The sequence below is a fragment of the Rousettus aegyptiacus genome, unplaced genomic scaffold, assembly GCF_014176215.1.
Source record: "Rousettus aegyptiacus isolate mRouAeg1 unplaced genomic scaffold, mRouAeg1.p scaffold_m13_p_2, whole genome shotgun sequence".
NCBI classification, from domain to species: domain Eukaryota; kingdom Metazoa; phylum Chordata; class Mammalia; order Chiroptera; family Pteropodidae; genus Rousettus; species Rousettus aegyptiacus.
The window spans coordinates 382,899-405,067 of NW_023416295.1; the positions used below are offsets into that span (position 1 = coordinate 382,899).

At 64.5% G+C, this 22,169-nt stretch overlaps 1 protein-coding gene across 4 annotated transcripts in view; it reads left to right on the forward strand.

Annotated features, from left to right (window-relative positions):
* LOC107510552 (high density lipoprotein binding protein) overlaps positions 1 to 18,800 on the forward strand; it is a 60,335-nt gene extending 41,535 nt beyond the window's left edge. For all 4 annotated transcript variants that reach the window (XM_036237869.1, XM_036237871.1, XM_036237870.1 and 1 more), the window contains exons 10-28: positions 297 to 401; positions 755 to 833; positions 2,920 to 3,059; positions 4,042 to 4,146; positions 4,253 to 4,366; positions 5,210 to 5,296; positions 5,460 to 5,591; positions 8,554 to 8,772; positions 10,883 to 11,104; positions 11,193 to 11,411; positions 12,049 to 12,187; positions 13,506 to 13,651; positions 14,309 to 14,413; positions 14,627 to 14,761; positions 15,539 to 15,682; positions 17,289 to 17,474; positions 17,833 to 17,949; positions 18,104 to 18,232; positions 18,345 to 18,800. In XM_036237869.1, the coding sequence (XP_036093762.1) occupies positions 297 to 401; positions 755 to 833; positions 2,920 to 3,059; positions 4,042 to 4,146; positions 4,253 to 4,366; positions 5,210 to 5,296; positions 5,460 to 5,591; positions 8,554 to 8,772; positions 10,883 to 11,104; positions 11,193 to 11,411; positions 12,049 to 12,187; positions 13,506 to 13,651; positions 14,309 to 14,413; positions 14,627 to 14,761; positions 15,539 to 15,682; positions 17,289 to 17,474; positions 17,833 to 17,949; positions 18,104 to 18,232; positions 18,345 to 18,431 (2,610 nt within the window). In that variant the 3' untranslated portion in view covers positions 18,432 to 18,800. The remainder of the gene's footprint in view (positions 1 to 296; positions 402 to 754; positions 834 to 2,919; positions 3,060 to 4,041; positions 4,147 to 4,252; positions 4,367 to 5,209; positions 5,297 to 5,459; positions 5,592 to 8,553; positions 8,773 to 10,882; positions 11,105 to 11,192; positions 11,412 to 12,048; positions 12,188 to 13,505; positions 13,652 to 14,308; positions 14,414 to 14,626; positions 14,762 to 15,538; positions 15,683 to 17,288; positions 17,475 to 17,832; positions 17,950 to 18,103; positions 18,233 to 18,344) is intronic.
* Positions 18,801 to 22,169: the final 3,369 nt, after the last annotated feature.

The following is a 22,169-nucleotide window of genomic DNA, read 5'->3' on the forward strand; positions in this document are numbered from 1 at the left end:
GTAAGCAGCCATTCCGGAAGTGAGAGTGGCACAGGCAGACGCGGTGCTGATCGGCTCGTCAGGTAGTGGTTTCGGTGGCAGGCGCAACGTGAAGGATTTTGCGATTCCGTTTTTGCCAGACGATCAGACATCAGAGTATTTAGTGCCAAGATAACGGCTTTCCTCCAGCCCCCTTTTCGTGGTGTCTGTGGATGGCCCTTCATGCGACGCTGCCCCAGGAAGGCCCTGTGGGTTCTTGGAGGTCACGGCCGCCGCGCTGATGCAGCTTGACTGTCTCTGCTTATCCCGGGTGGTAGGTTCACATTGAGTTCACAGAGGGCGAAGACAAGATCACGCTGGAAGGCCCCACGGAGGACGTGAACGTGGCCCGGGAGCAGATCGAAGCCATGGTGAAGGACTTGGTAAGGTGCCCCTTCGAGTGCTCCGCGTGCCCGTGAAGTGTGGGGCTGTGATCGTGCCGCGTGGCAGTCAGACCTCCTGTCACGCACAGGGACGAGAGGGCCGTCCCGTCTGCGAGTGGCGGGTTCCGCAGCGGTCGGAAGCTGCCGGAGTCCCAGGGAGGCGTGGGCGGAGGGGTCTTCGTTTGAAGAAAAGTCCTTCAGAGGGTCCCGGGGGCGAAGCCGAAGCAGGTCCCGCAGCCCAGTGGTTGGGGAGGGACCGCTGCCCGCCTCTGGCTCTGGGCCGGGCCACCTGCCTGCCGGGTCGACAGCCCGTGCAGGGGCCCGTCTCCACGCTCTCCGTGCTCGTCCCGCAGAGCAACCGGATGGACTACGTGGAGATCAACATCGACCACAAGTTCCACAGGCACCTCATCGGGAAGAGCGGAGCCAACAGTGAGTGCGGCCGGCGGACGGGCGGGGGGCTTCTGACCGGTGTCCTCACCTTCTCCTTGGGCCAGGTGGTCCGGAGCCATTCGGCCTAGAGAGGAACGTGGTCCATCTGGTCAGTCCGTGGGTTCCAACCCTCACAGGCCCCCCGATGCGCTGGGGCGCGGCCCACCCGCTCCCGTGCCCCTCACGTGGTGCTCCGGGAGGAGTCAGGAGTCAGATCCCGCAGGGAGGGGGCCTGCTGGGCCAGAAGGAGCATGTCGGCCCCCCTTCGGCGTTGGGCTGACCCGTGGGGGGCGTCAGGGAAGTGCCGGCGAGCTCTGCTGGAGCCCACGTCCCTTCACGCTGCTCTGCTCCGCCGGCCCGCGCGGCCCCCCACACGTCCGGGGCCGTGGGCTCGGCGTCCAGAGGAAGGCGGGGGCCAGCGCGTGCCCGCCCCTGGGTCCTTCCCTCGGTCGCGAGGCCCCCCTGGGCGGCCAGGACGCCTCTGCCAACGCGCCTCCGGCTCCGCCCTGGGCAGGCCGCGGTTCTGCTCACACGCAGGCCTGTCGCCTTCTCTTGGCGTCGGCGTCGCGTTCTGGGAGCGTTTTCACCGCGCGCAGAGAGCGGCTCCGCCAGCACCGGCCGGCACACGCCGCGGGGGCCCTGCCCGCCCCGCACACTGGCTTTCCTTTCTGTCACACGTGCGTTTTGGTTATCCCTAGTGGGGTTTTTTAAAGAAATGCAGGTGAGCACAGTTGTGACGTTGATTGCCCAGGATGAGTGGACCCACCTGGCGTAGCTCGGAGCCGTGCCTGCTCTCGTCGGGCTCAGCCCCTCCCCTTCCTTCTCTCTCCTGCCGCCCCGCTCCTGTGTCCCTGGCCTTGTGGTCCTGCGTGGCTTGACCTGAGCAGTGCCCCTCACGTCCCCGAGCAACTCGGCTCCTGGCGGTCTCTGCTCCCAGCTCTTTCGTGGCCCTCCAAACCGTGGCCCCTCGCTGCACAGTGGGCCCCATGCTGCTCCGTTCCCTGCTGCTGAGGCTTCGCCAGGGTGCGGCCCGGCTCTGCCGCGGACGCCGGGTGCTGTCCAGGGGGGCGGGGAGGACCCTCAGCTTCGTTTATCATGCAGACAGCTGGGTGCTGGGTTTGCAGCTGAGCCGACGAGGGAGTCTCTTGAGGCAGCAGCACAGCCTCAATGGGGTGCTGAGTTTCAGTTAATGGTGTTTAATTTTTATTGGTTTTTTTAAGTAACTTTTTGATTCGTGGTTGCCGAACTTGCCTTCACATTAGAAATATCAGATCTTTTAAATACACCGGGTCCTCACTCACGGCATCGATAGGGCCTCAGAAACTGAGACTTTACGTGGAACGACGTGTAATGAAACCGGTTGTGCCAGAGGCTGACGACACGACACGACCGAAGGCTCGGTCGCCGCAGCACGTTTCCGGCCACCGGACGTCGCCCAGCTCTACGTAAAGACCCCACACGCTTCTCATGGGAGACAGGAAGTCAGGGCGGGGCCTGCAGACATTTAGGAAAGACGAAGACGGACGAGGACAACGTCCTCCCCCACCCCCGCCGCTTCCGGTTCAGGGCCGGGGGCGCCGAGCCCCTCCCGGAGCTCGGGGTGCCAGGGGGGCCCCACGCTGCTCAGGCCGTGCTCCCATCGCGGGACTGTCTGGGCGTTCGGTCAGCCCCATGGCACGTCTCTGGGACGTGGGAGGAACCCGCGCAGACGTGGGGAGACCACGCGCCGCGGACAGGGCCCCACACAGAAGTCGGCTTTTTTCTTAGCATTATAACAGAAGGAAGTTTAAGAAAACGACGTTCTCGGGGACCCACTGCATTCTGAAGTGCCAGCTGCACTCCAGGCCAGCGGCCTCAGGCTCTGTGGGCTCAGCCGCTGGTCCCTGAGCGGTCTCTCACTGTTCCGCTGAGCCGGGGGAGTGCGGACCCCGCTCGCGTGGAGAATGCGAGGTCTCGCCCTGGGCCTCCTCGTCCTTCTGCTTGTGGGACGGCCGGTCGGACGTTTAGGGGCTTTAGACCTGTTGGTCACTGGTGCGATGCAGTGGATTCTGAGTCCCAGGTGTGTGTCCCCTGCTGTGTGCTTAAGTCAACAGGGTCAAGGACCAGTACAAGGTGTCTGTGCGCATCCCTCCCGACAGCGAGAAGAGCAGCCTGGTCCGCATCGAGGGGGACCCGCAGGGCGTGCGGCAGGCCAAGCGGGAGCTGCTGGACCTCGCCTCCCGCATGGTACGTCCGGCAGCCCTGCTGGAGCGGCCCGCGGCCTCACTGTCCCTGGCGTGTGCAGTCCTGGGAGTGGACGGCACCGGGTCCGCCGGGCTGCGGCGGGGGGCGGGGCGGCGTCGAGCCGAGCTCAGCCTCGGCCAGACCCTGGAGTCCCCGCCGCCTGAGCACCGGCCGCAGGCGCTGCGATCGACTTTCCAGGATGCTCAGGACACACCCGGGTAGGCCCGTGCGTCCGAGGGGAAGAGTCACTGGTGCGAGTTACTCAGGCGGCGACGGGGAGGTGTGCGGCGGGCCTTGCTCCCCCGTGCCCGGCGGCAGCACTCCCGAGTCACAGCAGCGAGTCTCCACCGGTGCCGCCTGAGTGCGCCTTGCTCTGCGTGACGCGTGCAGCCTGCCGGGAGAGGCCGGGGCCGCGGGCGGCTCTCCGCTGTCCCTACCCCGGCCCTCGCTCCGCGCCGCTCCTGGGGCCACGGATCGGGGGCACTCTGTGCAGTCGTGACCGCTTTTCTCAGCCATAGTCTGTGGCGTGGCGTGGCCACCTGCTGCTGCCTGTGGCCGGGCCGGAGCTCACTCTGCCCCGGGTCCCTGGTCCTGGGTGTCCTGTTACTACGTTCTGGGCCTTGATTTCTCTGTCAGCTTGAGGCCAGTCTGATCTGGAGTCTCCTGGGTTAACACGTTTGACGGCTGATGGTCCCCTGGGGAGGCTGAGGGCCGCGTGGGTTCAGTGCCCGTGTCGAGCCGTTCTTTTTCTTAACCGTGCGCACTGGACGTCGGGGGGCGGGGGTCACCCCTGCTCCGCACAGCGGCTCCTGCCGTAGCAGTTGTCAGCGGAAGCTCGTGCTCTGCTCGGAAGAGTGACACACTCGCAGGGTGGCACCGTGGCCAGGGACACCCAGGGGTGCTACGCAGACACACCCGTGAGGGGCGTCGCCCGCCTGGCCTCTCTGGGTTAACGTGGGGTGTCGCCCCTGCGTCGCGTGTTCAGGAAAACGAGCGCACCAAGGACCTGGTCATCGAGCAGAGGTTCCATCGCACCATCATCGGGCAGAAGGGCGAGCGGATCCGAGAGATCCGGGACAAGTTCCCAGAGGTACGGTCTCCCCACAGCCGCACGTGTGGGCGGCGCACATCGGGAGCTCGCGGTCATCCGAGTTCTCGCCAGCAGCTGGACTTGGCCCCCCGATGATTTCTTCTAGGTCATCATCAACTTCCCAGACCCAGCACAAAAAAGCGACATTGTCCAGCTGAGAGGGCCTAAGAACGAAGTTGAGAAATGCACCAAGTACATGCAGAAGATGGTGGCGGATTTGGTAGGGCACGTTTCCCGCCCCTCGCTGTGTGACGGTGTTGCAGGCGGCGTGGTAGACATGTGCCCTCAGAACCCCCGCCTCGGGGCACACTCGGGTGCCGGGCGGCTCTGCCGTCTTGAGGACTTGAGACAAGTCCGGCGCCGTTTCTCAGCGGCTGGGGTTTAGATGGCAGACGCCGTCCCCGCTTGAGCGTTGCGTAGAATTCTGGTGGGGAGGGCCCCTTTCCCGTGCCAGCTTCCTTGTTCCCTGAGGGTCTGTCCACCCCTAGGGAGAGGTGTGTCCCAGGAGTCACGTAGCGGTTCCTTTCCTCAAGCCTGGCACCGAGGGGGCGCGTGATGGGCGGGCCGCGGCCGGCCCCGCACTCCCCACAGTTCTCGTGGGCTCGTGACCGCCCGGGAGGGGACAGGGAGGGCCTCCCGGCACCGGGCTCACGTGCGCTGCCCTGCACGCCGGCATTCCTGAGAGGCAAGTCTGTGTGTCTGAGCCTGGCGTCCTGGCCTCTGTCCGTCCCCAGCCAGCCGCCATCCCAGGTGTGGCGTGGACGACGCCTTAACCTGGGGCGCTGGTCAAGGGCACCAGGCCAGACCTCACTGCTTCTGGGTCGTGGACCCTGCATCTCGGGTGGCAGGCTCTGTGGCTGCTAACAGGGCTGTGCCTCGTCGGCTCCGGCGGGCCGGGCTGCGTGGTTGTCGTGCCCGTACGTGGCAGACCTCCCAAACGGGAGGGGGAAGCGGACGGGGCCTGTTCTGGAGCAGAGTCCTGTCGTTCGATGCTGCCCTTGGGGACAGCAGGGTCCCCCGCTCTGTGGCGTGACTGGTGACTGCCGTCACTCCTGTTCCTCAGGTGGAGAACAGCTACTCGATCTCGGTTCCGATCTTCAAGCAGTTCCACAAGAACATCATCGGGAAAGGAGGCGCGAACATCAAGAAGGTGCCGCCCGCCCACAGCCCTGGGCGGGGTCTGCAGGCGGGACCCCCCTTCCGCAGCCCTGGGCGGGGTCTGCAGGCGGGGACCCCCCTCCCCAGCCCTGGGCGCCCCGCCCCACCCGGGCCTCCCTGCGCTCACGCCTCCCGCTCGCTCGCCTCTGTCGTAGATCCGGGAGGAGAGTAACACCAAGATCGACCTCCCAGCGGAGAACAGCAACTCCGAGACCATCGTCATCACGGGCAAGCGGGCCAACTGCGAGGCCGCCCGGAGCCGCATCCTGTCCATCCAGAAAGACCTGGTAACGGGGAGCTGCAGGGCGGGGTGGGGGGCGTTTGCACCGGGGCGGGGCTGCGCTCCACGCCAGGAGGAAGCCGCCTGCGCTGGCCAGCGGTCCCGAGCCGTCGCCGTGGCCTTGCACTCGGCCATTGCAGGTCCCGAAGGCCCCGCCGCCGCAGCCTCAGCTTCTGGAAACGTGTGCGAGACGAGCGTGCGAGGTGTGCGGCTGGATGAGTTTGGGCAGGAGCGCGTGTGCCTGGAGTCCCCTCGCCCGCCAGGACGGCAGGCGTCTGTCACCCCCCCAAATGGCCTTGTACGTCCTTCGGACGCCCCCGCCCCGCCGGCTGCTGGCTTCCCTGGTCTCCGCAGCCAGCGCCCGCGCCCCGCGAGTCCGGCCGCGCTCGGCGTGGTTATGGCGAGTCTCCCGTGTGGTCGCGTGTGTCGGCTCTTTGTTCTCGAGAGAGGATTGGCGTGGGACGTGTTTCCGGGTGTGCGGCGTGACGGTCCCGTGCCCGTGTGTCGGGAGGCGGTCACCACAGCGAGGCTTGTCAGCGGCCGCCACCTCTCAGTTCCTCGTGCTGCGGCAGCGGAAGCAGACCGTGCGGAGTCGCCGACCGGCACAGCCGCCTGGCCGCGCCTCACCCCGCGCTCTCGCTCGGCTGGACGTCTGTGCCCTTGACCCGGCCGCCCGCCCCCCGCCCTCCCCCCCCCCCCCCCCGCCACCTTCGTTTTGTTCTCCATGAGCCTGGTTTTCTTACACTTCATTTTTTTATTGCTGGGTAACGTCTTGCTGCGTGGCTGGATCATGTTTCCAGTTTGTGTCTTTCCAAGGTTTTTTGTTTTTTCTAAGTTGTTGAATTTATTTGGCATGTTCTCATAATGTTTCCATGTTTTTTTTTACTCTTCTTAGTGATGTCGTTTCTTTCATTCGTAATATACACAATTTGCATCTTTATAAAATCACTTCCTTTTATCCCTGGTAATATTTTTTGCTCCAAAATCTACCTTTATGTTAAAGTGGGTTTCTTTGAGGCAGCTTGTTTTCTGGTCACCCTGGCAGTCTCTGCCTTTTAAACCGAAGTGTTTGCAGTTAGTTTCATTAGCAGCTATGCTACGCTACACGTTTCATAGTATGTATTTAATTACATCCAGCGAGATGACCTTCTTCGTTTCTGAACGTGGCAGAAGGCATGCGCAGTTTGCCATCCTGACCGTCTGAGCATGTGGGTCCCTGACAGTCACGGCCACATGCAGCCGGCGCCACGACCGCCCCCCAGAACGTGCTGCTCCCGCGGCGCCCCGCCAGAGGACGGCGAGCGCGTGGGCCTGCACCTGCCGTCTGGCTCGGGGCACTCCCGTGGCCTTTGCACCGGGGTCTCGTCTCCTGCCGGTTGGATCGAACGTGTCCGTTGCTTTCATCTGCTTCTTCGGCTTGTCATGACTGTTCTGGTGGTGGCTCTGGGTGCTCAGTGCACGTCTCACACGTGCGATCAGTGCCACTCGGGGCGTGTCGTCCCTGCGATTCCCCCGCCCCGGCCCTCGTGCCTTGTCACCGACCCCACGACGCACCCGTGGCCTTCCTGCGTAAACACCCAGCCACGCGTCAAGGAGAGTCCAGTAAGAGAAAGTCTGTATGCGCTTAGCTGCGTGCACACGTTCTCTGTGTTCGACGTGTTCACCCCTCCTCGCCCCAAACCCCGGGCGGCCACTGATCTCCTAGCGTCCATGGTGCTGGCCTTGAGTCTCACAGATGGGCTCTTTCTCTTTGCAATAAGGAATAAGATGGATCCTCTGACAGTGTGTGTTTGATTTTCTGAGGAACTGCTGGGCCGAGCGGCCGCACCGCTGTGTGTTCCCGGCAGCCTGAGCGAGAGCCCTGTGGCCTGCGGCGCCCGGTCACCGGTCACCGGCTCTCCCTTCCTGGCCTCAGGGCCTCACTTCCCAGGCCGTTGAGCTGCCGTTGCCCTGAGCGCAGCCCGCCTGCACACGCCCGTCCCCTCTGGCCGCGTTCGTGGCCGTCTGTGTCTCCGTGTAGTTTTCTTTGTTTCTTTGCCTGGAGGACGTTGAACTTCGGGGATATGAGTTTAGAGCTGTCACCGAATCGAGGAGACCAGGTCCTCTTTGCTCCTCAGCTCTTCCCGTCCTCCCCCTCGGGCCGCATCTGCGTGCGGGCGGTGCGCCGGCCGGCCGCCCTTCTGACTCCCGTCGCTCCTGGCGGGGCTTGGTTTTCTCCTCGTCCCGGGTGGCTTTTTCCTCTTTGTCGGCCACACGCAGAGGCTGCTGTGGCGGGTGCAGGACGCGTCTGTTCCTGCAGGTGTCTTTGTGCTTTCGGTCACTTCGGAACCGTCGGCTTTTTTCCAGACGTGCTTTTAAGGCTCATCAGGTGGGTTTGTGCTTGTGCGTGGTCCACAGCCAGCCGGTCGTTTCCCGCCACGAGCCGAGACCCCTCCGGGTGCTGCGTCCTGTGAACGGCACGGCCGCCGCGCTGCGGTCCCTGTGTCCTCTCGTCCTTCCAGCCGCCCCTCCCTGGCCCTGGCGGTCTCCCTGCGTGCGTCAGTGGGAGCTTCTCTCCACGCCGGCTGTTCTTCGGCTCTGACCCGCCACCGCTAGGCGCCTTGGTCCCCCGGGGCTGTCAGCTTTGTCCTTGGCGCAGGAGCACAGCCCGGGGCCGCACGGGCCCCACCACGTGTGCTTCGTGGGGTCGGTGTCGTGTGGGAGGTAAACCTGGTCTCTGGTGTCACCGCGACTAGAGACGGAGTCTTGGCGCACAGGGCTTCAGGGGGAGAGGCTGGCCGGCGCCCTCGGACGGGCCTCTGCTGCCAGCCCCGCAGGGGGCGAAGGCGCGAAGCACTGGTCGCGGTCTGAGTCCACAGCCACCGTCCTGTGCGGCGCGCGTGCCCGCCTGCCCAAGGCCCGGGGCCCTGTGCGCTCGCCCGTCCCGGCCACACGCAAACGTGGCTCCCTCGTGCCGCGTGTGATTGCAGGCCAACATAACCGAGGCGGAGGTCTCGATCCCGGCCAAGCTGCACAACTCCCTCATCGGCACAAAGGGCCGCCTGATCCGCGCCATCATGGAGGAGTGTGGCGGGGTCCACATCCACTTCCCCGTGGAGGGCTCGGGCAGCGACACGGTCGTCATCAGGGGCCCCTCCTCGGACGTGGAGAAGGCCAAGAGACAGCTCCTGCACCTGGCGGAGGAGAAGGTGAGTGCAGGGGGCGGGCACTGCGTCCGTCCTCCAGGCGCCCCCCCCGCCCCCCTCGTGGCGCGCAGCCCCAGGCCCCCTTCCTTCTGGGCAGGCCCAGGGGCTTCTCGTTGCTCCTGCGGCTTCCATTTCGCCCTCGCCCAAGGGCTTTCCGCGGACAGCAGAGGAAGTTCGCTGTTTGGTTTATTAGTTTTGTGGGGTTTTTTTCCAAAGTATAATTTATCTAACGTGTGCCGTCTGGCTTTTGGTGAACGTGTATTCACGTGACTGCCACATGGGGGCAGTAAAAATGCTTCAGTTCCTCAGGGTTCTTCCTTTGTCACAGCCCATCTGCGGGTCTGCTTCTGGATTGTTAGGTCAGCGACATCACGAGGCCAGAGTAGCTGGCTTTGTGGCCAGGCACCTAACCCTCGGCCGCCGCTAGCCCGTGGCCTGTTAGGAACCGGGCCGCACAGCAGGAGGTGAGTGGCAGGCAAGCCAGCGAAGAAGCAGCTCCCCGGCGCCCCCCCGGCGCCCCCCCCCCCCCTCCACCCAGCGCTGGCCTCGCTGCCTCAGCTCCGCCCCAGGTCCTCAGGCCTTAGACGCTCACGGGAGCGAGTGTCCTCGCAAAGGTTGGCAACTGCTGCTTTGTGAGACGTCCGGCAAGTCCGTCAGTTGTGTACTCTTCGAAATTGCTTTGGCTGTTCTGGGTCTTGCCTTTCCAGAAGCATTTGTGGAGCCAGCTTGTCAATTTCTAGGGGGAAGAAAATCCTGCTTGGCTTTTGATCGGTGTTGTCGAGGCGAACGGTCAGGCTGGGGAGAACCGACGTGTCGGCACTTCCGAATCTCCGTGTCCGTCCCTTTAGGTCCGATTCGCGTGTGCGTGCCCTGCAGTTCCTCGCGTGGGGACGTTCACGTTTTGTTCAGCTCAGGTCCGTTTTCCCATGCCGTCGGTGGCGTCGTGTGGCCCGCTCTAACTTCCGGCCGCGGCAGCGTGCGGGAACGTGTTTGGGGTGTGAGCGTCATCCTCCTTTGACGCGTCTGGCCACGGCCCCCTCGGCGGCCCCCACGCCTCCCCCAGGGGTCGTGTGAGCGCCTCTTGTCGCCTGTGACCCACGGATGTCGGCGTGGGAGCGGACAGCCTCGCCCTGCTGTGGCCTTGGGGCCGTGCTCAGCCCTGGAGTGTCGGGGCGCCCGGTGCTGGGCCTTCCGCGGCGCCCTTCCTCAGGCTGCGGGCGCGCCCTTCTGCCCCGAGTTTGCCGAGGCTTCGTGCTGCGGATGGGCGTTGGGCTTGGTCAAAGGTTTTTTCCTGCATTTATTGAGCACTTGGTTGTTGTTGGTTTTAATGTGTGTGTTAGATTGATTTTTTTTTTTTAAAGTTTCACCAACCTTGCAGCTAGGGGGCGAGCCCCCCCTGGTTCTGACGTGTTATCCGTTACCGTTTTGTCCGGTTGGGCCTGCCTCGCTTGTCAGCTTTCTGTCGTGCCGCTGGTGGCGAGGGCCCCTGTCCGAGGGTAGGAGAGTCTCGGTGGCTCCAGGTGAGAGCTCCCTGGACAGGCGGCAGGGCTCACTGCCCCCCGTGCCCGGCTCACGCCGGCGGGCAGGCGGGGAGCACAAGCGTGCGCTGGGTCCGCCTGTCGGGGGCTGTGGCCCGCGTGCCCTCCAGATGGACCCGCTGGAGGCGCCGGCATCCACACGCGGTCCCCACGTCTGGCCTTTGCTGGGCCCTGGCCTCGTGGTGTCAGATGAGCACCATGCTCAACTAGGGTGTCTCTGAGCTTGAGGTGGGGTGCAGCTGGCCCTGCACCCCCCCAGAGCACCAGCAAAGTCGGGGCTGGAGGGTGCTCTGCGTGAGTGGGGAGACGGGCCCCGCTTTCACAGGTTTGGTCGCTGCTGGCGGGTGGCTGGGCTGGGGCCCTGCGTCCGCGTGCTCGGAGCCGTGTGGGCCTCTCTCGTCGCGGTGGAGGGGTATGAGGAGGACAGTCTCTTTTGGTGCGACTTGAGTAGCCCCATTTGGTGACAGTGTGAGGTAAGCCCTACGCCGCGCTGTCGTCCACCAGGCCCTCCCGTTCACCTGCGCCAGGGGCTGGGCAGGCGGCAGCGGGCCAACGTGTGGCCTTGGTCTCCGCAGCAAACCAGGAGCTTCACCGCCGACGTCCGCGCCAAGCCGGAGTACCACAAGTTCCTCATCGGCAAAGGCGGCGGCAAGATCCGCAAGGTGCGGGACACCACGGGGGCCCGCATCATCTTCCCGGCGGCGGAGGACAAGGACCAGGACCTGATCACCATCATGGGCAAGGAGGACGCCGTCAGGGAGGCCCAGAAGGAGCTGGAGGCCCTGATCCAGAACCTGGTGAGGCCCGGCCGCCCCGCGCCCCGGCCGCCCGCGCCGCCGGGCGCGGCCAGCAGGCCCTTGACCGCCCCTCCCGCCCCCGCCGCAGGATAACGTGGTGGAGGACTGCATGCTGGTGGAGCCCAGGCACCACCGCCACTTCGTCATCCGCAGAGGCCAGGTCCTGCGCGAGATCGCGGAGGAGTACGGCGGCGTGATGGTGAGCTTCCCGCGGTCCGGCACACAGAGCGACAGAGTCACCCTCAAGGGCGCCAAGGACTGTGTGGAGGCGGCCAAGAAGCGCATCCAGGAGATCATCGAGGACTTGGTGGGTGCCAGGGAGCTTGGCGTGCTTCTCGGGCACGGCGGTGGGGGGCGCCCATGTGTCCCCTCAGGCATCGGGCCCTGCTCGCCAGGCGCCTTTCTCAGCCCGGCAGCCTCGAGCAGCTCACTGCGGAGTTTACGAGCGCCCAGCGTGTCCGGAGGAACCGCCTTCCCGCTCTCCCCGCCTCTCCTCGGGGGTGACGTCAGCCATGCCGCTGCCTCGGAGGCGCTTTCTCTAGCGAAGCCCGATGGCTCCTTGTGGAGTCAGAGCTGCAGCCCCCCCAGGGTCCCTCCCCGGGGACTGATGTGCCCCCCCACCCACCCCGCCAGCTTTGTGAAGGGAGGGTGCTCCTCCGCAGAGAAATCCGCATCGCCAGGTTCGAGTTCTGGGCAGGAGCGGGCCCCGGTGCGGTTTTGCACGGATGAGCCTTCAACACTTTGTAGCCTTCTTGGGGAGACTCCCGCCAGGCCTCCCTTCGGCCCTGCCCCATGCCTGTCCTCTGCCCCATTGCACGTGGGGCTCTGGGTTCCCTGTGGAGAAAAGGTGGCGTCTGCGAGCTTGGTCGTGGCGTGAACGTGAACTGCCCACGAGCCGTTAACCTTCGCCTCTGTGCTTCCCCGGCGTGCCGCGCCTGCCCCAGGAAGCCCAGGTGACCGTGGAGTGCGCCATACCCCAGAAATTCCATCGCTCCGTCATGGGTCCCAAAGGTTCCAGGATCCAGCAGATTACGCGGGACTACAATGTGCAGATTAAGTTCCCGGACAGAGAGGAGAACCCAGGTGGGTCCCGTGGGACGCGGGAGGGCAGCGCGGTCCCGCCCCGGGCGCGGTGGGTGCCGGCGGCCGGGGCGTCCTGGCGAAGCGCCTCCCTCCCGGGGGTCTGCGGCTCGGGCTCCCTCCCAGGCTCCGGGGGCACTTCGCCAGTCGCTCCAGGGTGACCGGGCGCCCTTCAGACGTCCTGGAGGCTCGCGGCCGGTGACAGCCCACTGCTCGCTCGGGAGCCCAGGCCCCACTGCCTGCAGCCCCTGGGGGGCCAGTGTGCCGAGGCCGCGTCTGCTTTGTCCACGGCAGCGGCCTCTCCTCTCCTGTCCACCAGGAGCAGGAAGGGCGGGCCGAGACCTGGGGCGGGGCTGCTGTGGGCAGAGCAACTTCGCAGATCCCGGCTCCTCCTAGTCTCGGCGCAGAGGCGTGTCCCGCCCTCTAGGGGGCAGCCTCAGCTGCCCGTGGGGCCAGCTCCGAGCCTGCCGAGCGTGCGCCACACGGCCTTGCCTTGCGCCCTGGCCCGGGGCTCGTCTGGGCCCCTGAAGCCCCTCTGTTTCTCTGGGAGTGCAGGCTCTTTTGGTTAGATGACTAGTTAAGTCATAGGGTATCACGTTTTACACTTGAATGTTTACTTTTTTGCTTTGATTTAATTTCATAGTTAAAAGAAGTGCCGCACAGAAGTGCGTGAAGCTCTGGCCTATGTGCTCGTCACCCAAACCCCCAGTCTGCTCTCTCCCTCCCACCCCCTTTTTCTTAATCGTTCAAGTGTGATTTCCAGACTTGCCCCCTGCCCGTCGGGCCGCTTCCTCAGAACGAGGGTGTTCGCTCGCGTCAGTTGGGAGAACCGTGGCACGTTCCTCGCAATTGGCAGATCCGACTTTGTGATAGATTCACAGTTGACGTTCAAGTTTCGCCAGTTGTAAAAGCTTCCTGCCGAGCCCACCTCTTCCTCCAGAGTTTAGTCCAGGGTCGGGAGGGCCGTCCTGCCTGGTGCTCGTCATGTGTTTGTTTGGCGACCGGACTCCTGGACTTTGTCTTAGGCCAGGAGCGCTGTGCTGGTGTTTATTTTGGCGAACATCTGGCCCCTGGAGTGGCCCAGGGGGGCCCTGCCAGCTGCCCCCACGTCCTGTTTCATGTCCCTTCTGGGCGCTTGCTGGCTTCTTGGCACGAGAAGCTGGTGCAGCCTTATCTCGTCCTTCCCGAATCCCGCTCAGCCCTCCCTGCTGCACACTGCCCATCTCACCTCGGCCTTCGAGGCAGGTAGCTTCGTGCTCCGGCGAGGAAGTGGAGCCCACGGGCATGGCTTGTGCGAACGGCCCCTTCTCTCTGTCCCTAGCCCACAGCCTGGAGCCAGCCGTCCAGGAGAATGGCGATGACACCGGGGAGGGCAGAGAGGCCGATCCCGGCTCTCCCCGGAGGTGCGACATCATCGTCATCTCTGGCCGGAAGGAAAAGTGTGAAGCTGCCAAGGAAGCCCTTGAGGTACGTGGGCAGCCTGGGCGAGGTGTGGCCTCAGTGATGCTCCCTGGCGGCCACTTCAGTCCTGAGCCCTGAGTGCCTCGACCGGCCCTGCAGCTGGAGGCGCCGTCGCCCAGGGACCTGGCAGCTGCCCGGGGAGCGGGGGGCCGCCGAGAGCAGAGCCGGCGGGCGTCGTTGGCAGCAGGATGCATGTGGTCTCTGGCCCGAGTGCCCCCTCTGGGCAGCAGGGACGTCCAGACCTGTCTCAGGCGGCTCTGGCAGCGAGTGTTTTCCGAGCGCCCCTCAGTACGTGTGCCGGGTGCTGCTCTGAGCGGGGCTCAGCTGCCACGCGTCGAGGTCAAGCGCCGTGGGGGTGTGGGGGCTGCGGGGGGCTGCGGCTGACACAGTGGACCGGCCGGCGTGCCCGTGCGAGGCCAGGAGTCGGGGCGAGCCTCCGCCTGCCGGGCGCTTCCCTCCCCCCACGCCTGGCGCCCCGGCGGCCGGGGCGGAAGCCGGGGGCGGGGCGTGGGCTCTGCCGTGGTCGGCCTCGGCACCAGGCCCTCACGTGTGGGCGGCTCCGGGAGCACGCTCCTCGGGGCGTTTCCTCGTGCCCCTGCCGCCGAGCCCGCGGTGTCACTCTGCTCGCGTCCTCGGGCCTAACTTCAACCGTCGCCCCTGCAGGCACTGGTTCCTGTCACTGTGGAAGTGGAGGTGCCCTTTGACCTCCACCGGTACATCATCGGGCAGAAGGGCAGCGGGATCCGCAAGATGATGGACGAGTTCGAGGTAACGCAGCTTCGTGGGTTCTTTCTCTGGGGAGCAGACGGGGAGCTGGAGTCCAGCCCCACTTCCCGCCCCCCTTGTCCCGAGCCCACAGGTGTGTCCCTGGCCGATGTGACAGGCCAGCGATCACGGCTGGCGAGCTGCCAGTGGGGGCCGAGTGGGCGCGTCCCGTCCCGAGGCCCCCCGCGCACTCGGCGCTGTCCGCGCCCCCCGCAGGTGAACATACACGTCCCGGCCCCGGAGCTGCAGTCCGACATCGTCGCCATCACAGGCCTCGCCGCAAACTTGGGCCGGGCCAAGGCCGGGCTCCTGGAGCGCGTGCGGGAGCTGCAGGCCGAGCAGGAGGACCGGGTGAGTGCCGGGCGGGCCGGCGTGGCCGCACTCGAGGGTGGCTGGGGGTACGCCCAGGCCACCCCATCGTGCGGGCAGCGTGCAGAGACCTTTCCTCAGAGGCGGTGTGAGGCGGCATGGCCGCCTCTCTCTTACCTAGCGGCGACCACGTCCGGCCTCCCTGTCCGTCAGCCGTTTCTCTAGAAGTGGGCCTGGGGACGCGTGGGGGTCGACTGCGGGGCCCCCAGCACGTGCTCCCTCTGCTGCTGAGGACGGTGAGCGCCAGCCTCGCCTGCCGCCTGAGTGACGGCGCGCAGCCACGGGCGCTCCCGTGGGAGGCAGAGCGTGCCCCGCCGCGTCGGCCCCGGCCCCGGCCCCGGGGTTTGTCCTCTGGCTACCGGTGGCCGGGCTGTGTCTGCCCCTTCGCGCTCTGGTCCCTCCTCTGTGGGTGCTTCTGTGCCCCAGCCCGGAAAGAACAGCACCCGGCAGGCCGGCTCCTCACATGCCTGTTCCTCAGACGAGAGAGGAGCCAGGCGCCAGCCGCCCGCACGCGGCTCCCCTCCGCGGGACCGCGGCCTCCCAGGGCCTCCGTGCGGCAGCCGCGTCCCCTGGTCCTCGCTGGCAGCTGACGCCGGGATGCGGCACAGGCTCACGGGAAGCCGCGTCTTGCTCTTGCTGCTGAGGTGGCAGTGGGTGCCTTCCAGGTCCAGGCCGAGGCGGGCCGTGGACGCGTGTGACGTGCAGGTCAGGAGTGCCCCGCTCTGCGCTTCGCCTCATTCTTGTTTGTTCCATTTTTAGGCTCTACGGAGTTTCAAGCTGAGTGTCACTGTGGACCCCAAGTACCACCCCAAAATCATTGGGAGAAAGGGGGCGGTGATCACCCAGATCCGCCTGGAGCATGACGTGAGCATCCAGTTTCCTGACAAGGACGATGGCAGCCAGGTGAGCACGCCGCTCAGATCAGCCACGGCACGGCACGGGGGGCAGGCGGAACCCGCGTCAACCTGCGTCCTGACCGGGAGCAGGGAGCAGGCCCACACGCGCCCTGACGGGCGGCCAGAGGCCAGGGCTGGGGGGCAGGTCTCTGACTTCGCGTTTGGCCGGGGGTCCGTGCCTGCTGGGTGAGTCCCCCGGCATGGCTGTGTCGCAGTGTGGGCTTGGGGCCTGTCCCACCTGGCCGCTCCTGGGAGGTGGGCTGGAGCCTTCTCCCACGGTGCCCTCACCGCAGGTGGGGATCGCCAAGGTGCTCCCCGGCTGCTGCCTCGCATCCTCGGAGGGGAGCAGGAAACAGCCCCCGTCTGGACACCCCCTCGCCCACCCCACAGCGCTGCCTGTCACCTCCGGGTCCTCTCTGCTCCTCAGGCTCAGCCTCTGGGGGGTGCCGGCCCCCGGGGCACGGCCTCGCACGCGGTGGGAGCCGGTTCACTAGGACCCGTGGCTGTGAACCCCAGAGACCTCTGCGGACTGGCCGCACCCCCTCCGCGTGTCGCGGCGGGCGCCCGCCCGCTGGGCCCGCTCCTCCCCCACCCTCTGTCTCCCCGCGCCGGTCACACGCCTGCGTCGTCGTCACCGGGAGAGGGCGGCGGGCCTGCAGGTGCCGACCCGCTCCCCCGACCTGCTCCCCCGACCCCCCACCCTCTGCCCTCTGTCCCGCCTGTTTCCGAAGGACGTTTGTGCTGCTGCTGCTGTTTTCAGTCACAACGAGCATTTGGCTTCGCGCGGCTTCGTTTCCTCGACTTTCACGTGTCACGGCTGGTTTTTTAACATCGTTCAGCGTTCAGGCTGCCGACGTCCCCCGAGCCAGGCAGGGTGAAGCAGGCACGTTTTCTCCGTGCACAGCTGCTCCCTGCGAGGCCGACGCCCTGCGTGCGGTCCGGGCTGGCCACGCTGTGGGTCAGGCTGCCGCTCTCAAGGCCCCTGGGGTTTCTCTGGTCTCTCCCTTTCTCTCCCTGTGGGCCCCGAAGTTCCTGCTCTTCTGGTTTTATCCAGGAGTTTATTCTTGTTTTCTGGTCCTTTTTCCTTTTAAGGTTGCATCTTTTTCTGTGGGTGTAGCATTTGCTCCTGTCTTGGAGGATGTGGCTGAGGTTGTTACCTTGGGTGTAAATTCTGTGCCTTGAATTACCCGTTGGCCCTGCCGATCCTTCCCGGGCCTGTGCCCTTGTGTTGTGCGCCACTCAGTAGGAGGCAGGCCCCAGGCCAGGTCGCGGCGTGGTGTGGGGCAGGTGTGGGGGGCCGTGCCCACCACGTGTCAGGCACGATCTTCCAGGCGGTTCCGTCTCCAGCAGGGACCTCTCCAGACGAGGGGCCCGAGCCCTCACCTGCCAGTGTCTGGTCACCTTCGCTGGCAGGTGCCTCCGTTCCTGCAGGTGGCGTTTTGGTGACGTTTGGGGAGGGATCAGGAGCCGAGGGGTCGCTGAGGGGTCGCTAACCTGCTCTTGGGAGTCGGCCGCCTGCTGTGCCTTTCCACCTCCCTGCTCCGCCCCAGGGGAGGCCGGCCTGGCTCCGCCCTCCTGGGCATTGTCCTTCTGACCGGATTCTCCCGTCTCAGCCCCAGGACCAAATCACCATCACAGGGTACGAGAAGAACACGGAAGCCGCCCGGGACGCCATTCTGAAAATCGTGGGTGAACTCGAGCAGATGGTTTCGGAGGACGTCCCGCTGGACCACCGCGTCCACGCCCGCATCATCGGTGCCCGCGGCAAAGCCATCCGCAAGATCATGGACGAATTCAAGGTGAGCGCCCCGCCCCGCCTCAGGGCGCTTATGTCCTTCCACGTGGGCTCCCCAGGGAGCGCCTGCCTTGACCGCTGACCCCGCTGACCCGCGGGGTCTCAGGGGGAGACATCCATGGCTCGGGTGCTTGTCCCTGAGTGGGGGAGGTCAGGTGGGTCACAGCGGAGCGTAGCCTCCTGCAGGCTCAGTTGGCGGGCTCTGCGCCTCTGAGACACGGGCGCCCCGGCTCGTCCCCTGTGCCCCATGCGAATGGAGCCCCGCTGTGCGTGGGTCGTCCCCGTCCTGGGGACGCCTGCGCTCGCACCAGCCCGGAGCGGGGGCAGCGACCGTCCTCAGCCGCCGCGTGCGCTCCTCCCAGGTGGACATCCGCTTCCCGCAGAGCGGGGCCCCAGACCCCAACTGCGTCACGGTGACGGGGCTGCCGGAGAACGTGGAGGAGGCCATCGACCACATCCTCAACCTAGAGGAGGAATACGTGAGTGCCGGGGTCGCGCGGGGCGGCCCACGGGGGCTCTCGGGCGTGCCAGGTGCAGCGAGCCCCAGGTGCCGGAAATGGGTGCGCACGGGGGTGCTCGCTAAGCATCCCCACTGCGGACTGACACCGCCCCCCCCACCCCCCGCGCCCACAGCTGGCCGACGTGGCGGACAGCGAGGTGCTGCAGGTCCACGTGAAGCCCCCCGTCCACGAGGAGGCCAGGGCACCGTCCAAGGGCTTCGTGGTGCGGGACGCTCCCTGGACCGCCAGCAGCAGCGAGAAGGTCGGGGGCTTTCTCCAGGGGACCCCGCCCCACGCCCAGCGGCCAGGGGAGGGGGCTGCTAGGAGCCGCCCGAGTGCTGCCCCCTGCTGACCCCGTGCCCTTCCTCCCACAGGCTCCCGATATGAGCAGCTCTGAGGAGTTCCCCAGCTTTGGGGCTCAGGTGGCCCCCAAGACCCTCCCTTGGGGCCCCAAACGATAATGGTCAGAAAGCAGAAGCTTCTCCAGCCTGCTGACCCAAGCCCCAGCACACAGTGGTTTGTCTCGACCTGACCCAGCGGCTGGACCCTCGTAAATTGTCGATACTCCCCCCTCCCCGAGGTCTCACAGTGAAGCCGGGGTGCCCGGCGCTGTGTGTGGCCGGTTCCGGGCCTGGCCAGCCCCAGCGCGTGCTCAGGACCCGCCCCTGGCACCCGCGCTCCGGACGGCTCGCCACGGCGGTCAGCACTGCCGGCAGCTCCCCGGTCCACCCAGCATGTCCGGAGAGCGCTGGCCCACAAGCCGTGGCTGAGTCTACTTCCTGTGTGATGACCTCAGGAAATAAATTTCCTTGACTTTATAAAAGCCAAAACGTTTGCGCTCCTCCTTTCCCAGCTCCGCCTCCCCCAGCTGCCACAAAGCCCACCCGCCCCGACCAGAGGAGAGCCGCGGGGGGCTGGCCCGGCTCCACAGGCCACCACGGTAGGGACATGGAGGGGGTGGCCCGCCAAGGGGAGGTGCCTGCTCCAAGTAACGGATGACGGTTACGTGACCTTAGGCCCTCTGCGTCCGCCCTCTCGAATGCCGTGGGTTCAGTTCCTTCGACCTCACATATGGGGCACTCAGACTCGATTCAGACACGTCTGGGTCACAGGTTGTCCGCAGCACGAGGGCAGGTAGCCGCTCGCCTGGCTCCAGGCTCTGTCTTCCTCACCCACATATGGTCAGGGGCCAGAGGGCCGGTCCAGAGCAGGGAGTATGCACAGCACCCCACCTGGTTGTTGCTTGACACGCTTGGGTCCTGAGCGCGAGCCCAGGGGAGCCGCCGTCAGAGGCAGCTCAGTCCTGTGACCGAGGGAGACTCACTTAGCCTGAGGAGAAGCCTGGGTACTGCTGAGGGCACCTGCCTTTCTCGAGGGCGGTGGGTCGTTCTGGGTGAGACACGGAGCCCCACCCCCAGCCGGCGTGGAGACGGCGGCCAGGTGGCCCAGGCCTCTCTGTGGTGTGAGCGCCAGGCGGCCTTTGTCGCTGAGGGCCCCACCGTCCCACCCCCGCCTCTGCCCGTGGGGTGACTGAGTCGCTCAGAGCTGTCCCCTCGCAGACACCGGAGTTCCCAGGGAGGCCGACTGGTGCCCATCCCCACCCTTCCCCGAAGCTAGAGTCCCTCTTCTCGCGACAGGTTTCTGCACATCTGCACTTACGCTGACACTGGACGCCCAGCGTCCACTCCCGAGCTGTGGCTGTGGCCGCGCTCTGCCCTGGCTGTCCGCAGAGGCTGAGAGGTGGCCGTGCCCGGGTCTCCCGCAGCCCCCAGCGCGGGGCCAGGGTGCGAGCGTCTGTCTGTTGCCTCTTCCACGTCCCGTGTGTCCGCGGTTAGCCATCTCTTGGCCTTAACTTTGGAATTTGGAGATTATGTGCACACTTGTGAAGGTTCGCGAACATGGATGACGCTGGAATTTTGTAAATTCTAGAATAAATCCAAGACCAGATGCAGCGTGCCGGGGCTCGTTCTGTCACGCTACGTGCGTGCTCGATCCTGGGGAACCAGGGTGTTGTCAGCCGGCCGGCGTGAGTGGCCACCGACCCCCGTGCAAAGCCGTCGTTGTCACAGTGATTCTCCCAGCTGGCACGTGGCTCCCAGCCCTGCGCCGACTGCCCTGCGGGAGCCATGGCAGGAGGCCGGCAGTGGTCACAGCTGGGTGGCCGCCTGTCCCTGAGCCCCTGTCACCGCAGGGGTAGATGGTCGGCTGCCCTCGCCATGCCCTGCCGCTTCCTTAGCTCACGATTCCGTCTGCATTCTCCATCAGCAACCCCCGGCGGCGTCCCTGGGGCGGCCAGAGCCAGGCAGGGGCTGCGCTGTGGGCGGGGGCTCAGCTGGAGGAGCCGTGCGGCGGGGGTCAGCAGGGGGGCGCAGCAGCCAAGACGGGCCAGTCACCACCGCCGCGGGTCACGTGTCCAATGGGAAGGCTCAGACGCTGGCCTCACTTCTGTCCCGACATTAGAGCCGAGCTGGTGGCTCCTGGGGGAGGAGGGGAGGGTCGGGGGAGGGGGCATCGGCACTGGGTCCTGGTGACATGTTCATGTCACAAAAGTCTGAGCTGTACCTGGAGCTTTTTCTTGTTTCGGTAAATTTATTCTAAAACCACAAGTAGCAGCAGTGGCGGCAGCCGACTGGGTGTTTGCACAGGGCACGCCGCCCTGGCCCTGCCCCCCACTCATCCACCAGAAGGCAGCAGGAGAGAGAAAACGGAAAAAGTATCTACTGAGATCACAAATATGAACCCATATACAATGAAGAACCTCCAAATACATAAAGCAAATTCTGACAGAACTATGTGAAGAAACTGATAATCCTACATTCTTAGGGAGATTTTAACTTCTCTCTGTCAGAATCTGATAGAATAAGCAGGGGAAAAGAAAAAATAAATGATGAAAATGCCAACAATAAAATTAAGAAGACTGATGTAATAGGTACATGTACAACATTGCTTCAAAATTAACAGTAAAAAAAAAATGTATTTTTTCAAGTTCACCTAAAACATATGCAAAATCCATTGTGATCAGATAAGGAAGCCTCGGCCAGTGTGAAAGCTGGACCTGTATCAGCTCCAGGTTCTCTCACCTCCAAGCCATGAAACCGGAATCGATGTTTTTTAAGTAGTAAAAAGATTTGGCAATGACGTGGATGGACCTAGAGAGTATTATGTTAAGTGAAATATGTCAGAGAAAGAGAAACACCCCATGACTTGACTTATATGGGAAATCTAAACACCAAAATGAACACAATGCTAATGGATACAGAGGAGAGTGGGGTGGGAAGGCAGGCAAAACAGGTGAAGGGAGCTACGAATTACAGACGTCCAGTGTAACCTAGTAATTCCCAGGGATGTGACGTACAGGCTAGAGGACCGTCCATGCTGCAATGACTTTGTATGGTGACAGATGGCAACTGGACTTAGTGTATACAAATATCGGATCACCCCTGTACACCTGAAATTATGTATGCCAACCGTAATCCAACAAGAGAAGCCAACTCTGTGTTTGCAGACTTACTCTCCTAAATGATTCATGGGCAAACAGGGAAATCACCATTGAAGTTATTCATCAGAAGGGAAGGACAGTAGATGTGTCATCGGTACTGACAGAATGAGACTTTTAAGGTGTGTATTCAAGGCAATGGATAGACATGAATTTGTTTATTAAAACCTAACAGACTGAAAACGCACGAGTTAAGCAGATTGGGTTTTAAGGGGAAAGAAAAGACAAACTATATCTGTAACGAAAATGGGGCCATAACTACAAAAACAGAAAAGCTTTAAAAAATCTTAAGGGAATAGTATGAACAAATTTGTGTCATTACACTATAAAGCTTAGCTGAGATAGTTGTCTATAAAAAAAAAAAAAAAAAAAAAACCACCAAAGTTGACTCAAGCCGAAACGGAAGAGGGCAGTGACTACGAGTGGACCCTCGAACGCACACCCCGGGGAGCGGCCCCACGGGGCTCAGGCCACTGGCTCTCAGGGGTCCGCAGCGGCGCCCTCAGCCCGCGTCGCGGGAGGCGGGAAGGGAAGGGGACTGGGGGCCACACGGCCCTGCCTGACGACGACCTGGACGGGGCACGGGGGCCGTGGGCCCTCCAGTCCTCTCCCCCGGCCTTCAGGCCTGGCGCCCTCCCCCGGGGTCCCACCCAGCAGAACCAAGGTGGCCCTGTGGCTGGGAGGGTGCCAGAGCCGCAGGAGG